At 34.0% G+C, this 15,794-nt stretch overlaps 1 protein-coding gene and 2 pseudogenes across 1 annotated transcript; 2 read left to right on the top strand and 1 right to left on the bottom strand.

Annotated features, from left to right (window-relative positions):
• The first annotated feature begins 725 nt into the window (after window positions 1–725).
• LOC119082174 lies at window positions 726–2,470 on the top strand (annotated as a pseudogene).
• Window positions 2,471–2,988: 518 nt separating this feature from the next.
• On the bottom strand, window positions 2,989–3,933 carry LOC119082177 (mediator of RNA polymerase II transcription subunit 9-like). The gene is made up of 3 exons (XM_037191591.1): window positions 3,687–3,933; window positions 3,554–3,617; window positions 2,989–3,455 (listed from the first exon to the last, which is right to left on the bottom strand). Exons 1-3 carry the CDS (start codon window positions 3,800–3,802, stop codon window positions 3,291–3,293), a joined length of 345 nt encoding a protein of 114 aa, XP_037047486.1. The 5' UTR covers window positions 3,803–3,933; the 3' UTR covers window positions 2,989–3,290.
• A 3,106-nt stretch (window positions 3,934–7,039) lies between these two features.
• LOC119082189 overlaps window positions 7,040–15,794 on the top strand; it is a 40,911-nt pseudogene continuing 32,156 nt past the window's right edge.

Genomic DNA, 15,794 nt, shown 5'->3' with positions numbered 1-15,794 from the left:
CTAAAATATACCGTCCACAACGGATGCGTATACAACTTTTCATGCTGAGGGCCTAGATTACGAGAAAAAAATCCGGGAAAACAGTTCCAGCAAGTTCTTTGTTTAAATCAAATTGTTCCTTCAAAACACTTCCACGTCATAATGGTCTGCGAAAAAGACTACCGCATGATGAGAGCCAACGCACTACAAGCAAAAGTGCTTCGAGTACATCGTACATGCTTGAAGTGCGTTGTGAAAGGCAAGGTTCTGAAAGAACCTTGGTGAGAGCGCCTTGTGGCCCGGGACATGTCACGCGGCGAAACAGTATACCTCAGTGCTACCAGTGAGGTCTTTTTCAAATGACTAATGTATGCAAGGAATAGTTTTTGGCGATTTGGTGTTTGGGATATTTCACGGGAACTATATGTAGGTAGGGGCAGTATGATCAATGGGAATTGCGACTTAGTTAGAGATTCTGTTCTTGCCATGTTTTCATAGAATTTTGCGAAATGTGGGCAAGTGGTCGCCTCAGATCGAGTCCAGCCGACAAGTTGACGTTTTGCTTTGTAACTTTAATTTAAAATTGGCTTCGATTGTTACTTTTTGTCCTTTAAAAATTGAGGACCATTCTCATCATCTGCATGTTACGGTATTACCGTCATGTAAACCTCTTTATTTTAGTTGGTGACGTTTAAAATTTATAAAATCAGGTCACTTCAGGCTATACAACATTGCAAAATGATTTCATTTTGTGTATTTTTGACAAATAATGTTTTGACAACAATTTTACGTGTTTTTTCACAGCCTTTTCCAAAATTTGTTTAGTTTTCGACTAGATTGAAGCCCTTTACCAAGCCTGCAATCAAATTTTCAAATGGATAATGGCACGACCGTATCACGAAAAACAAGTTCTCTCATTATGTGCTCTACACGCACTAAATAATTTATTCCAAGGTATCCATAGACACCTGATCACTTTGTTTGTCGATTAATATTAAAATATCAAAGTGCTAAGCAAATAAAACTTTTCAGAAAGAGGTTCATACTCCAAATCGGAATTGGACGAAATATGCAAAAAATTGTCGGATGAATGGATCAATCCACATCGGTCGATGCTGGGACTAGGCAATTATGACATGTAATGACTTCTTAATTGATTGAATACTCTTATTGTCTCATTGTCTTAATACAGAAATGTAATTATGAGTGCGCTGCAGAAAAAAGGATGTGCAGCTGTGTGGTTCGATAAGCGAAAGTATGATGATGTCATTGTAGCTAAAGTGTTGCCGTGATGTTAACGTTTTATGTTCATAGGGAGCCGTCGACAATCGATACGTCACAAATTTTAGGATTTATTCTTAATGTGCCTACGGATTACAAAATTGGATTCGTGGTGTTACCATTGAAACGAAGACACTGGATTGCGATAAGGAAGATTAACGACCAATACTGGAATCTAGATTCAAAATTGGATTCGCCCCAAAGTATCGGCAATGTAAGAAAATTTTCAGATTTTCCTTTCGGCTATCGCGATATTATGAAATGAAAACTTTACGTTTAAAACTGACAGGGAAGTCAAACTTTAGTTATTTGTTCGACGTGGGAAGAAAAGGGAAGAAATTGCATTGCGGAAGTGTTGTTCACGTCATCCGAGAAAATGCAATTTCCAACATTTTTTTCCGAATTCCCCGAAGTAAACAACATTTTTCACGACAAAGGCTTCCGATGTTTCAGCGAACGGGAGACTATTATATCGCCTGCGTTCTGAAAAGCTCTTTGCTTGTTCGTTCCGTCGTGAATCTCTGTAAACAAATTAAAGATGAGCTTTTCATCGAACTTACAGGCACTCGACAAAACCATTTTCTTAATCAATTTAATAAGATTTCGTGAAAGCGGAACTAAAATTTTCATTAAATTCTATCCCATGTCCGCAAATTCATCGGCAGATTCTACGAGAATTTTTCTAAGCGAAGTCACATTCTGCTTATAACATTATTTGCAACAGCTGGAAATGTGTTATTAAACAGCAAGAGTTAGAGTTTTGACTTGCTAAACATCTTGACCTTGGTTATTTTAGCCGATGAATTTAAAATTACGAAAATTTGCCTCAGTTTAATTAAATTTCAATTATTTCTTTGCTTTGCAGGAAGACAGTCTTATGCAATATTTAAAAACGAGTTGCAAAGCAACGAAAAGGAGCTTTTTATTATTGTTAGTGTTGAAATCGAACAGTCACAGAAGTGGTTAAAACATTCACCAAGTTTATAGTAAACAAAACGAAAAACTGGCCATAAATGGACTAAAAATTTATTTATAAAAATGTGAACAACGTCTCTATGTTAAATCACCGAGTAATTATTTATTTTTACAGTTATTGCTGATGGGATCGTACACACACGTTACAGTAATACTCTTTTTTTGTTCGAAAGTGTTATCAAATAACGACGTTCTGTAATGTAAATGTAATGTTGAAATAAAATCAAAACTGATCCGATGGCCTTTAATAACAGTTCAATTCGAAACCATAATACTACTGAGTCGAACATTTTGCATCCATGCCCGTCGAGGCCTCAAGGTTTTTTAATGGATTTTGAAGGAAGATCGCAAAAATGCTCGTTTAGCCATTGAACCAATTGATTGTTGTTGGCAAAGTAACGCAACAAAAACCATAACATCATCACTTTACAAGGGATTTCAAACCATTATTTAACTAACTAAGCCGAAGTCAATACTTACACGAACATAAAGCTTTCTGTTCTTTGCTCGGGGACTGTACACTATTTTACGTACCGAGAGTGCCGAAGAAAAGGTTCATCGGTTCCATACAATGTGAGTAAAATTTAACTCGCCCAAGCGATTAGCACAAACTGTCGCGTTAAGTTCCATTATCTTTCCCTCAATACTGAACAAATTGCCAAATCAGTAACGCAACGAACCAATGACAACGTCATTGCTAGGAACAAATAGAAAAATTATTCGTCAAACGGCGTGCAACGCAATGAAAGGCCATTTTCTGATAACTATGTAGAGCTGGCTGTTTATTTCTTCTTCTTTATATCTTCAATTTCCTCTTTTAAATTAGTTTTGAATTGTGTCAGAATGCGACGAAGTTTGTCCGGTGACAAATCATTGATACCGCGTTGTTCTGCCACATTTTTAGATCGCAAAAATGCAGCCACTAGTAACTGTGCTGCTCGTCTTATCGGATAACTTTCAGACAGCCGTTGCACCAATTGTTCGTTATTGGCAAAGTAACGTAACAAAAACCTTAACACCATCACTCAACTCTTTGGAAATAGATGCGGCCCTTCTTAAAACGGAGTGTTCTTGTACTTTTTGATGAGCTGTTGCTTGAGGGTCAATTGATTTCGAAGCGTTTCCAAGCGTTGCAATTGTTCTTCGATGTTGTAATCGATACCAGGCAACTGTTTGATTTGATTTCGGGCACTTTCGATGCGCTTTTGCAGCTCCAATACCTGCAACGTAGTTTAACAGAAATAAAATTGCTTTCTCATTTCGGATGTGTTACATAAATAGAATGAAGTGAAACGAAAATAAAAACCGAAATTCTAACCTTTTGACTGCAATCCTGAGATTCTCTTTGTTTCGCTGCGTTGTCGGTGGGATCTTTCTCGATACTGACGTTAAATGAAATTGGATGAATAAATCATTTGCTTTAAAAACACAAACAAAGCAAAAATACGAACCCCCGAATAATATCGTAAATAACTGGCAGAATTTCGATGTCAAGAGTTTCGACTGTCACCGGGTTTGTGGTGTTGTTTGGTTGAGTTTTCTTATCAACGCTAGCGGACGATTCCATATCTAATCTATTAATTTTGATTCGATCATTGGACAGGTCACAGTTAGTTCCTTCGTAGCATTTCCACAAGGGTCAAATATACGAAATATTTTAATAAAAAACCAAATAAAACAAAAATTCACTGTATGTGTTGTCTGTTGAAGCCGTTGAAGCAGAGTGGTATTTTGTTTATGTCATAAATGTTGGTAACAATGATTTCGTAGTAGCGCCAATGAATACTAAGATTCAAAAATATGGGACTCATCAAACGATATTTGCAAACTGGAACATTGTAAAGTACAATGTAAAATTGCTATGCGAAAATGATTAGTTTTGGAAGATATTTTTCTTAGACTCGGTCAAACTTAACAAAAAAAATATTATTTCAAGCTTCTATAAACCTTTAACGGCCAGATTATCGTAGTTTAAAGTAATTAGCCCTCGGATGCTTTTACTCATCTGGATACGAGATATAAAAGTACTTCCCTCATATTGTACTTTATGCGTTTAAAGAGAAGTGACCTCGAAATATTTTTAAATTTCAGTTGTTACTTTGACATTGACATTAGAGAACTTTAGCAAATCACACAATAATGACAAAACCAATAATTTCCAACAATAACGAAAACGATATTGACACGGAAAAATTTTATCATTGTGAATGAGGCGGGATAGGTAAATATGTTCACAAATCATGGTGTGTTATGTGGTGGTAGAATTCAGACTTTAACCAAAATTAAATTCAAAAAGAAAAAATATTTTTTCGGGTGTCTATATAAACTGTGGCAATGCGATAGCTAGTAATTTCGCGCCGCGCATTTTGTATCACAAATGCCGGTATCCCAACTGAGATACACGCATTTTCGTATCAGATATATACCGATTTCCCGACCTAGAAAATGCCGATTTTCGTTTGACTTATACCGGGATACCGGTATCCCAATTGAGATACACGAATTTTGTATCACAGATGCTGGTATCCCAACTAAGATACACGCATTTTGTATATCACAGATGCCGGTCTCTCAACTGAGATACACGCATTTTGTATCAGTGATACCGGTATCCCGAACTGGAAAGTCTCGATTTTCCTTTTATTTATACCGGGATACCGGTATCCCAATTGAGATACACACATTTTGTATCACGGATGCCGGTATCCCAACTGAGATACACGTATTTTGTATCGGATATACCGATATCCCGACCTAGAAAATGTGGATTTTCCTTTGACTTATACCGGGATACCGGTATCCCAATTGAGATACACGCATTTTGTATCAGTGATACAGGTATCCCGAACTAGAAAGTGTGGATTTTCCTTTTATTTATACCGGGATACCGGTATCCCAACTGAGATATACGCATTTTGTATCAGTGATACCGGTATCCCGAACTAGAAAGTGTGTATTTTCCTTTTATTTGTACCGGGATGCCGGTATCCCAACTGAGATACACGCATTTTGTATCAGTGATACCGGTATCCCGAACTAGAAAGTGTGGATTTTCCTTTTATTTGTACCGGGATACCGGTATCCCAATTTAGATACACGCATTTTGTATCACAGATGCCGGTATCCCAATTGAGATACACGCATTTTGTATCACAGATGCCGGTATCCCAATTGAGATACACGCATTTTGTATCACGGATGCCGGTATCCCAACTGAGATACACACATTTTCGTATCAGAGATACCGGTATCCCGACCTAGAAAATGTGGATTTTCCTTTTAGTTATACCGGGAGACCGGTATCCCAACTGAGATACACGCATTTTTTATCACTGATGCCGGTATCCCAACCAAGATACACGCATTTTCGTATCAGAGTTACCGGTATCCCATACGGCAGTGTATAGAAAAGTTCAACCCGAAAGATTATATTTTTCTATTTGAATTTAATTTTTGTTAAAGTACTTTCACAAGAAAGTTGGAATTCTACCACTACGTAACACACCATGATTTGTGAACAACTGGCCTCATTCACAATGATAAAATTTTTCCGTGTCAATATCGTTTTCGTTATTGTTGGAAATTATTGGTTTTGTCATTATTGTGTGATTTGCTAAAGTTCTCTATTTAAACAACTGTGAAAACACAAACGGCAACGATTTCATACACAGCCGCATGCGATTGTTCATACAAATGTTGATGAAGTTGTGTCCATATGAATGAAATTTGACAATTCTTATGTCCTTGGAACCTAGGTTCATTCAGAATTTTGCTTTAACTAACAGGTAACTAAAACATCAAAAAGTTAGGGAAATTAGTATCCGATTTCGTTCCACTAACTGTAAACCCGAACTTTGACAGCATGAACGACAACAATTGCATCCACAGAGATGAACTAAGCCTAAATGTCAAAGAAGTTCTTTGTAAATTATTCGTTAAAATTTTCGTCAACCTGAAAGTTGAGGTTAAGTTGCCTTCTGTGGATGAAATTTGACATTTCAAAATGACCCTGGAACAAACCTATAGACCGTTAGGATCAAAGCTAGAGTTCCGAAGACCAAATTATAACTTGTCTTGGGGTACTTGTCATTGCCTTAAAATAACTGGTCTAAATTATGTTTCCTTTCTCATAATAACAGTTTATGGCTCCTCAAGATTGATCCATTTAAAATTACGAAAAATGTCATGCACTACGCTGACTACGCTAGAGTAATATTAAGTTTTCTTAGGTAAACAGGTGCTTTCACTTTTCAATTACATTTTTTCTTGTTTTTCTACGGCTAGAAATCAAAGTTAGAACTCAAAGATTGAAAAAGGACTCGAAAGTTTTTTTTTAAAGATTTTGTTTCAAATGTTTGTAAAATCTTTAAAATAATTTTGGTTGTTTCGGTGACTTTATGACGAAAATGAGCAACGATCGTCCAATATCAACACTATTTTAGTAAACAATAATCCAAAAAAATCCCGACCATGTGTTATAAGAGAAGAGTGTTTAAAATGTCATATCATCAGCGGATGCAATTGCTGTTTCAGCATTATTATTACCGTTACTGACCAAAGTTTGAGGTCCTAATGTGTGCTGAATAAACGAACTTGTTCAAACGAATGGTAACAACCATTCGACAATCAAACTCATTGAACTGAGGTCGCTGTAAGTTTAACTTACCATCACCATCGTACAAGAAACAGCATGGCTTTGCCATACAAACTTAACCGACAACAACTTAAATGCTCTCCGTTTCCATGGTAAAAGTTACGGCTGTATTGTAAAAGAGATACCTTGCGCTCTCGCACCACTTTCAAAGCGGTGTTTGCAGAAAGTGTTGTTCAGTTTGTTTGAGAATGTCGGTCTAAATGGTGGTATCTACGGTCGGTCGTACAATACAAGTGTGAGAAAGTGAATGTTGGCTGTTCTTTTTTGATAGAATTAATCCGTTAAACAGTATAAAGAACTATAAAGGACAGTCTGTTAATTAAAGTGATCGTGTTTTGTGCAAGGAAATAAATTAAATTACAGAAAATTAAGTGAATTTAGTGACGAAATAGAAGGAATATAGCAGGTGTAAATGTATTCTTTTGTGCAGTGGATAATCACACAATATAAATGGTAAAAATTATACACAAACACAAAGTCATCGAATCAAAATTACCTGTTCTGTATTATATATGTCCGTTTCTTCTCTACGTTATAAGCAACTTTTCTTATAACTGAATTATACACAATCCACACAATCAAATATAATACGCGCCGTGTGTTTGCTACAGTATATTGGAGATACAAAACCTAGAGAAACAACAAACGTCTCGAGTCATTGCACCTTAAGATCTGTGTCGAGTTTTACAAATGATTGGATCAACTTAACTTTTCAATGTGAGTTCAAGCAAATAATAATATTTGTAATTTCATTTAAATTTAATAATTTTTTTTCGTTGCTTTTGCTGCATTTCCGAACCAATAAATATATATTATAACCACGGATGGTCTGCTCGAAATGAATAAATAATTTGCATACATATTTGGGGAGCATATAAGTTTCGGGTGCTTCCCTGTACTTTTAACGTTTTGTATATCAACTCTCGAACTTAACATGAATGTTTGCATACGAAATGTTGTTAGTGGTACAACACATTGCCGGCTTGGAAAATCGATAATATTTGTCTATTGTATGAATCATACTTTCCCTTCTATTCATGTGCAACAAGGAATTATTTATACATGAGCGTATGTATCGAGGGGTGGTTTAAAGAAAGAAAATGCTGTGCAAATCTGATTGTTAGTCGAATTGATCTGTACGTTGTGTGTATATTCTTATACGAAAAATATTTTTTGTTTGAATATATTCTCGGCTGTATTTCGGTACAACACAACTATCATAAAACAACAATATTTTGTTGTACAGTACAATGGCATGGTTTTATATTAGGAAGAAAAGTAAATTGCATGTATGTTGTATAAACCAATAAACCATCATATCGAAGTGGTTGATGTGAATCAGAAATGATGATGACGATAATTTAGGAAAATTGGTTGATTTATTTTGTTTATTGTTTATTACATCGATCAAAATGAAATTGAGTTGATTGGAAAGGGAAGTTAAATATTTGCAAAATTATTCCAATTTAATTTGCAGTTTGTTTGCGAATTAACGAATTCATTTTCATCGGATACTACTGGTATATACATACAGTCTACACTTTAATTCGGTTCGATTACACATAACGAGAGAACATTGAATATTGAAATTGAACAACGATTTAACTACTTCGAGAAGCCAGAGGCTATTATTTTTGCTATCGTGATAGGTTCATTAAATAAAAACTTGAAACCAGACTTCGTAATGGTTTCGTTGACTACTGGTCAGTGACCGTCGCTCTTATGATTTAAAAACCATTTCTATCCGTCTTTGCCATACTGGAGTTAAGGGATAGTTTTAGGAATTATTGGGATTATTTTGGGTTTATTCCAGAGATTTCATATGTTAAAAACTTGCGATAGTCTGTATTCCTGCGGACTTGCCAAGTTGGAAAATATTGCGATATCAACTTCATGATGCGTGACTCCAACAACGAGTTCCGTTTTCAGACGAACGAAATATATATTTGTAACTGTCTGCTTTGGCAAAAGTAAATATTGATGCTGCGTACGTGTGTTAATGGGGTCTCACAAAATTAGCAATAATTTAGTTACTACAACGATTCGCTAAGATGGACGCGATTGACAATATCTAAAAAAACAATATTTTTTGTAAAACGATCGGAACACTCCATTAACTGGTGTTAGATCCGTTAAAATTTATTAGCCTATCAGAAATCCCTCCCTCATACAACAAAACCAACGAAAATATTTTGATATTATAATCCGGTAGGTGTCAGGTATTAGGTAACTTTCATCTCTTTTTATAAAATCTAAATAATATTCTGATTAGCATAAGAATTCATACAAATACGGGTGTATATGTAGGTAGGTGCAGAGTTAACTGTTTCTCAGTTTCTCACAATTAAATATTTCGGCTGAAACTTAGGCTTTTGAAATTTATTTTTTAACTGATAAGCCTTCAAGCGAATCGAGTGAACTTATGATCCTATATATGATGAGTACAATAATGTCTTAAGGGCGGTAATGTTGCTGAAAATCATGTTTTTAGAAGTTCAAAATTCTTATTAGAAAGCCGATTCAATAGTATATTACTTCCGAGGTTCCAAGTTGTGTATTTGATAAGTAGGGTGTTACAGCCCGACCCGAAGGGGAGGGCTGTATTCCCCACTTGTCAAATAACAACTTGGAACCTCGTAAGTACAATGCTTTACGTGATTAGGCAATGTAAATGAAAATGAAACATGTCGTAACACGTAAAATACTTTATGAAAACAATCTGCTAAAAGTGGAAGCTAAGCTGCGGGTACATAAAGAGAAGACATGATTTGCAAAATTCTTTCAGCAATTCAAGGGATTACACGACGGATTGTACAAATGATCCAAAATCATTTAATCTTGTGATCATTTAAAAACATTTCCAACTTTGCAAAGCGTCGTTCATTAATTATTTCCATACAAATTTGTCAAATGAAAATCGCACATATTCATTTTAAATCCCAATATCAAAGGACACTTCAATCAATCAATTTATTTTATCCTCTCTCGCTTCCTGTGAACAGCACAGTTCATTTCGTTGATTCAAAATCGCTCCAGTAATTTGAAACGACATTTCCTTTAAATTTATTAAAGTAGCGTGAGTAAACATAAAAAATATGAACGAGGCGTGTATGTTGTACGTGTTATTTGTATCCATTTGTGAAGTTCGATTATCTATTGAATTAATTTCACTTTGTTTCATCTGCGTGGAAGTAATACTGCCGTGATTAGAATATAATGTAATCGGCATACCATACTCACCTTTTATCTACCCACAATACGATACTAATTTTGCCATACCTAAATTTTATCATTTTCATATTGAAGCAAACAGTTTTCCGCTTACCGCGTTCAATTTACATCCCATCAAATTTTCTGGATTGCTGTACACGCGCCGAACAACACCGGTCCCCCATATTTACTGTCATTAGATAAAAGATGATTTTGTGTACGAAGTACACTTCTGAATTTGCATATTGAAACTGGCGTATCGGATAGATACATTAAAGTAGAACCAACGGATTCTGCGTTTATTAGCGGGGAAAAAGGGACATTCATTTCTCTTGTAATGAATAATATAAGAGGGTCGGCCGATTTTGCGATATCATCGCTTTTCCATACACAAATGTAATAAGAATAAGCGGATTAAAAGTATGATTTGTATATTTGTATAGAACTTGAAAATTTCAACAATTTTCTTCTTTTATTTATACTGAAATTTCAAATTTGTATACTTCTATTACACACACCACCCCCGACGCAATGATAATTTAATCATTTTGCATAAATAAATTGTTTTACTTAAAGCTGTTTGATGGAATTTAATGGTATTGTCTCTCTATCGCCAAACAATCTTTTGTTCGGTGATGCGAAATAAAACATAAAAACAAATTACCCATAGCACATAATCAAGGGAAGGAAAGGTCAAATTAATTTTATTAACGAGAGACTTTCGTTAATTTCTTTGCGGATAATTTTCCTAAGCCATGGTGGAATGGACAATCTATTGCGTTAAAATCTCTAATCGAGAGCCATTTCTTTTATTACCCTTGACGATGAGAACTATCTTGTTAATTGTACTATTGACATTACGAAAACAAACGGAAACTGGTGGTAATAAAGTTTCATTCTCTCTTTCATTTTTGTTCGTATTGTTTGGAGATTAGCTAATAAACATTTAAGCTAATAATGAAAGCTAATCTCGAGTTCGTTGGTTTTATTACTGTTAATCATAAGTTAATGAGCAAAGTTCAATAAAAGATTCAATCGTCTACAATCATAAAATTTTGAATCACTAGATCTATGTTGCAACCGCAGCGCAATCTTTTATTCACTTGCTTAATTTTAACGAACCGAACAAGTAAAAATCTCATAAAACAAGTTAGTTTGTTGCTAAAGTGGTTATTTGCTGATAATAATTACTACAACTAACATTGCTGATGCTGACTCAATGCGTTGTAAAAGAGAAAATAGAACACCTTAACTTTACATCCTTTACCATCTTTCTACAATTTAACATCGTTTGACTATGTTCTACCTTCTTAATGAAGTAAATTTGGTTAAGTCCACAACGAGATTAAGGTAGAAACTTTTATTGGACGTTTCTTCAAGTTGCAAATATCATTCACTTAACATAATAGCTTTGAAATATTAGATTAGGTGAATGTGGAGCACTATGTGTTTCTTGTTCTACAGTTCTACTCAAATGCAAAATCAGGTAAGTACTTCACAGTTTAAGAAATATTTGTGGCTGTGGGGAGAAACTTATGAACTTCAAAAAAATAACGAAGTCCTGTTGGCTGCATTGTTGATTACTTGATTTTCCTCTTCGACTTTACGTCTAAAACTGCGCGCCCAATTGTATTTCCTGTTCAATTAATTTACCTTTTAACTTATTTGAGCTCATCGTTAAATTGAAGAGCAATTCAAACGCTCCATTTACCTCCAACAATAAACTTACTCAATTCACTGACTTCTCCGTCAAAACCTCTAAAAAAGCTCATTTATCATTTTGTAACTTTGATACAGTTGAACTCACTATCGAGGAATACAAATTCAAACCAATTCTACTTTATCTTGTTTGCTAAAGCCACATTCGAAAAGAAAATTTATATTGTGATCAAGTACAACATCGTTTTCTATGAATGAAAATTGATGATTTCACACTTGAATTTCAATCTTGTTTGTATATCAACCCAATATTGTATTTTATTATGTTTCGTCTATGTTAAACATTCGACTATAGTTGGTTTGATTTCAATTTTTCAGCGGAAAATCAATTTGGTGTTGGTTTGTCTACGAACAGAAGGGGTGGAAAAGTTTACATTCGTGTAAAATGTGTATGCAAACACAAACAACAATAGCATTGATTCGATGAATGCAAACAAAATGATATTTCCGTTATATTTAATGTACTTGTTGGTGATTAGTTTCCGAGTAAATTATAAAATGTACGAAAAACCGCAATGGCTATAAAACTTTTTGAATCGGGGATTAAACATTATTTCGAATTATTATGAGTGGAATTTTGATTAATCCCTCAGCTATGGAGCTTTGTTTATGGATCGGACGAGCAAAAACTGAAATTATATTCAATATTTTAGCAGTTTATGCTGCAATGAGCATAAAGCATAAATGAGAAATTCAGCACGATTTTAAGCATCACTGAATTTTGAAAAACTCATCAACCGCTGTAGAGTAATCTTACGAATATAATGATTCCCAAATGCAATTGATGGGGTTAGTTAATTGAAACAGAAACACAAGTTATAATAAGAACAATTATTTTGATTACGTACAAAGGTGATATCGAACATTCCGAACGTCTTACCAGATAATAATATTAAACTCCAAAGTTTTGGTATTAAAAATCACTACAGAAAATCACTAAAGCGTATTTGGTGTGGAGAATACCCTGCGTGTACCTACTTATGAGACATTTATCTAAACCGTAAAACCATAACCTTTGAACTCACCAAGATAAATGTAAAATAATAAACGGAATTACTCTAAGAGTGAACTAAACAATGCTCTGACTAAAGTAAGTTAAAAGGAGCTTTGTTCGCTGTAATAATAACTTTATTTTGCTAGAACTGCATATAAAAGTTTACGAACACGTTAAAATTTCGAACATAAATTTCTAAAGTTCTTGAACAATTTAAATGATAATTCACCTAAAGATCCTTTTAAGCAATCAAACATAGATGAACATTTATGAATATCTAATCCACAGTTAGAAAATACCTATAAAATTATCAGAAAATGCTGCGATTCAACTATTTTACCTTGCACATAAAATTTCATAATAAAATCTACAGCCAAAGTGTACCGTATTCAAATGGAGTGTAAACGTTATAATGCATATAATATTCCTCTTTCATAATGACTGGTTATATAAAAGTAAACTATTCATGGCTTGGGTGAAATGTTAAAATAATGATTTAATGAACTCGAACGCAATTTCGATGTGGGACAATTTGCAGAATAAACTTCTTCTTTTTTTCTGCCGTAACATCAGTTACTGATGCTGAGAATATAGTCGTTTCGGTATGGAACTTTTAATATTTTATGTTTTATTTAGATATGCGAAAATAATTTATTAATGATATTGTACATGCCATTTCGATATAGTTAGTTAAATATGTACGTGAGTTATTAACAGCTATTAAGGCATAATTACAGTGACTTGTAAAAATTTACGCGGTTGACGAAGCTTGACGAATTAATAGATTTATAAAAAAATTAATATTAAAGAAATTGTTATAATTTCTATAAGAAACCAGAGTAAATGAATGAAGACACTTATGTGGTCGTTTAATGTTTATGCGCTTATACCTCTCGTAATAATACAGACTGATAAACATTATTGATTGTGTTAGGATATTGTGGTTTTCATACTTTTAAATGAGCTCTTACTTTTTAAATAAAACCATTCTTGCAAGTCATGAGACTGAGGCGAAATAAATTCATTTTTGCTCCGTTATTTATTAAATCATTTTTGTAAGTGCCTCGAGCTGTCCATATCTATCGATTTGTCGTATTATATTGTTAACATTCCATGTAGAAAGTCGACGTCTTTCTTTGGCAATTTTAAAGTTGTATTTTTTGTCAATACAAAACTTTGTTTCTACAATATTGGCTTATGAATTTTTATTTAATATTGACAACACCAGGTTTATATTTGTGATATTTGTTCCACAATCTGTAGTCAATGTGAAAGGAGATATAATCAATGTTAAGTTGTTCCATTCTATAGGTACGAAACATACATGGTTCTACGATGTACGTTTTAACGATAGAAATTCTTTAGAATCTGATCTAACATTTCAGTCAGGACTGGGTGATACGTTGAACTTATTAAATAAATTTACTCGCTTCTCGTTTCTAAAACGAAAAAAATCACGTTTCTCAGAGCCGGTCACACTGCTTCAACCAAATGTATTTTCTATTGAAAGCTACCACATTCGTGGTCGGAATTGCGGTCGCACATTTTTCAAAAAGGATTCTAATGGAAAGATATCATCAAAAGTAAACTAAAAACCCGCATTTAAAAATAGCCCTAATGTATGCTTTTCAGCAAAGCACCGATGCCTCTTAACAAAATTTTCATAAACTGCTCAGTTTTCTCAGAGCTGGTCGAACTGCTACAGCCAAATCTATTTTCTGTTAAAAGCTAACACATTCATGGTCGTTATTGAAGTCGTACATTTTTGAAAAAGGATTCTGGTGGATTATTGTAAAAAATTCTTTGCTTTCACTTCTGCCTAAGGTTCTTTGTGCTACTACTGTTACTTACACTATACGTGGGAAAATACCAGTCTACACATTCGATAATTAAATGAAATTACATTCATGCTTTTTAAGCTCAAATGATATGATTTTGTGCAGTTAAATTAATAATCTAATTCATTTTTCGTATGGAAGAACACCAACCTATTAATTACAAAATGTACTCGTCTAATTTACATACGGCCGTTAAAAGAATTCCGTTACGCTATCTTGAGTTTGCAATACAAAACACACATAAAAGAAACTTTTGTTTTCGAATACGATTTAGCAATTCCCATCTCTCATAACTTCACTTTAAGTTCTACCTACATGCATGGTGTTGTAGGCTCTAGCAATATATTTTACTTAAAAACGAATTTTTGATAACTTAAGTGAGTATGAAATTAATTTAAACCCAAAAAATTTTCAGACAATTACCCAATTGCTTAACTAAATAAATTAAGCTTTCCCCGGTCATAACGAAGCAGAAACTGTATTTTCATTCTAAAATTTCTCGGGAATACTTTTTCTGTCATCCGATTGTTGCACTACACAATGAATGCAAATTGTGTTTACATCCAAGCTATTAGTTGCGCACAGACATCTTAATACGGTAGTATTATTCAGTGAAAATATCAATTTCGTATTCATTGTCATGTACAAGTAAATTGTTCAACAAACAGAAAACTTAGTAAAACAAAAAATGCTCTAGCCAAACTGACTGCTATATATCCAATTATAAGGTCTCTCATGTCATTGTTTTATGAAGTTTTTACTCATGCAAAGCATATACAATGCCTTATATTTGTGAGCGATTCAAATCCATAAAATGAAATGTCCGTTTCGAGGATAATAAATTTTTTTCAGCTTCATAAGTCCATAAAACTTTGCCTTTTGTCGAGAATTTTCGAACATTTTGAATAAATGTTTGGGCAAGAGATAGAGAAAATAAATTCGTTAAATTGTGACTTTTATTTAAAAAATCATTTCCATGAAACTAATGGAATGAACCACTTGAATAATCTTAACACACTGTAGATACATTATGTCTGAATTCACGAACACTTTCCTGCAATATAAATGTAAACGACGAGTCTTTTTGTCGATAGTTGGTGATGTTGTTGTTGTAATTCTATGTAAATCTTTTAGCAGACAGATT

This window comes from Bradysia coprophila, unplaced genomic scaffold (assembly GCF_014529535.1).
Source record: "Bradysia coprophila strain Holo2 unplaced genomic scaffold, BU_Bcop_v1 contig_391, whole genome shotgun sequence".
Classification (NCBI taxonomy): Eukaryota; Metazoa; Arthropoda; class Insecta; order Diptera; family Sciaridae; genus Bradysia; species Bradysia coprophila.
Note: the sequence above shows the minus strand (reverse complement) of the source record. Positions and strands in the feature narration are given on the sequence as shown.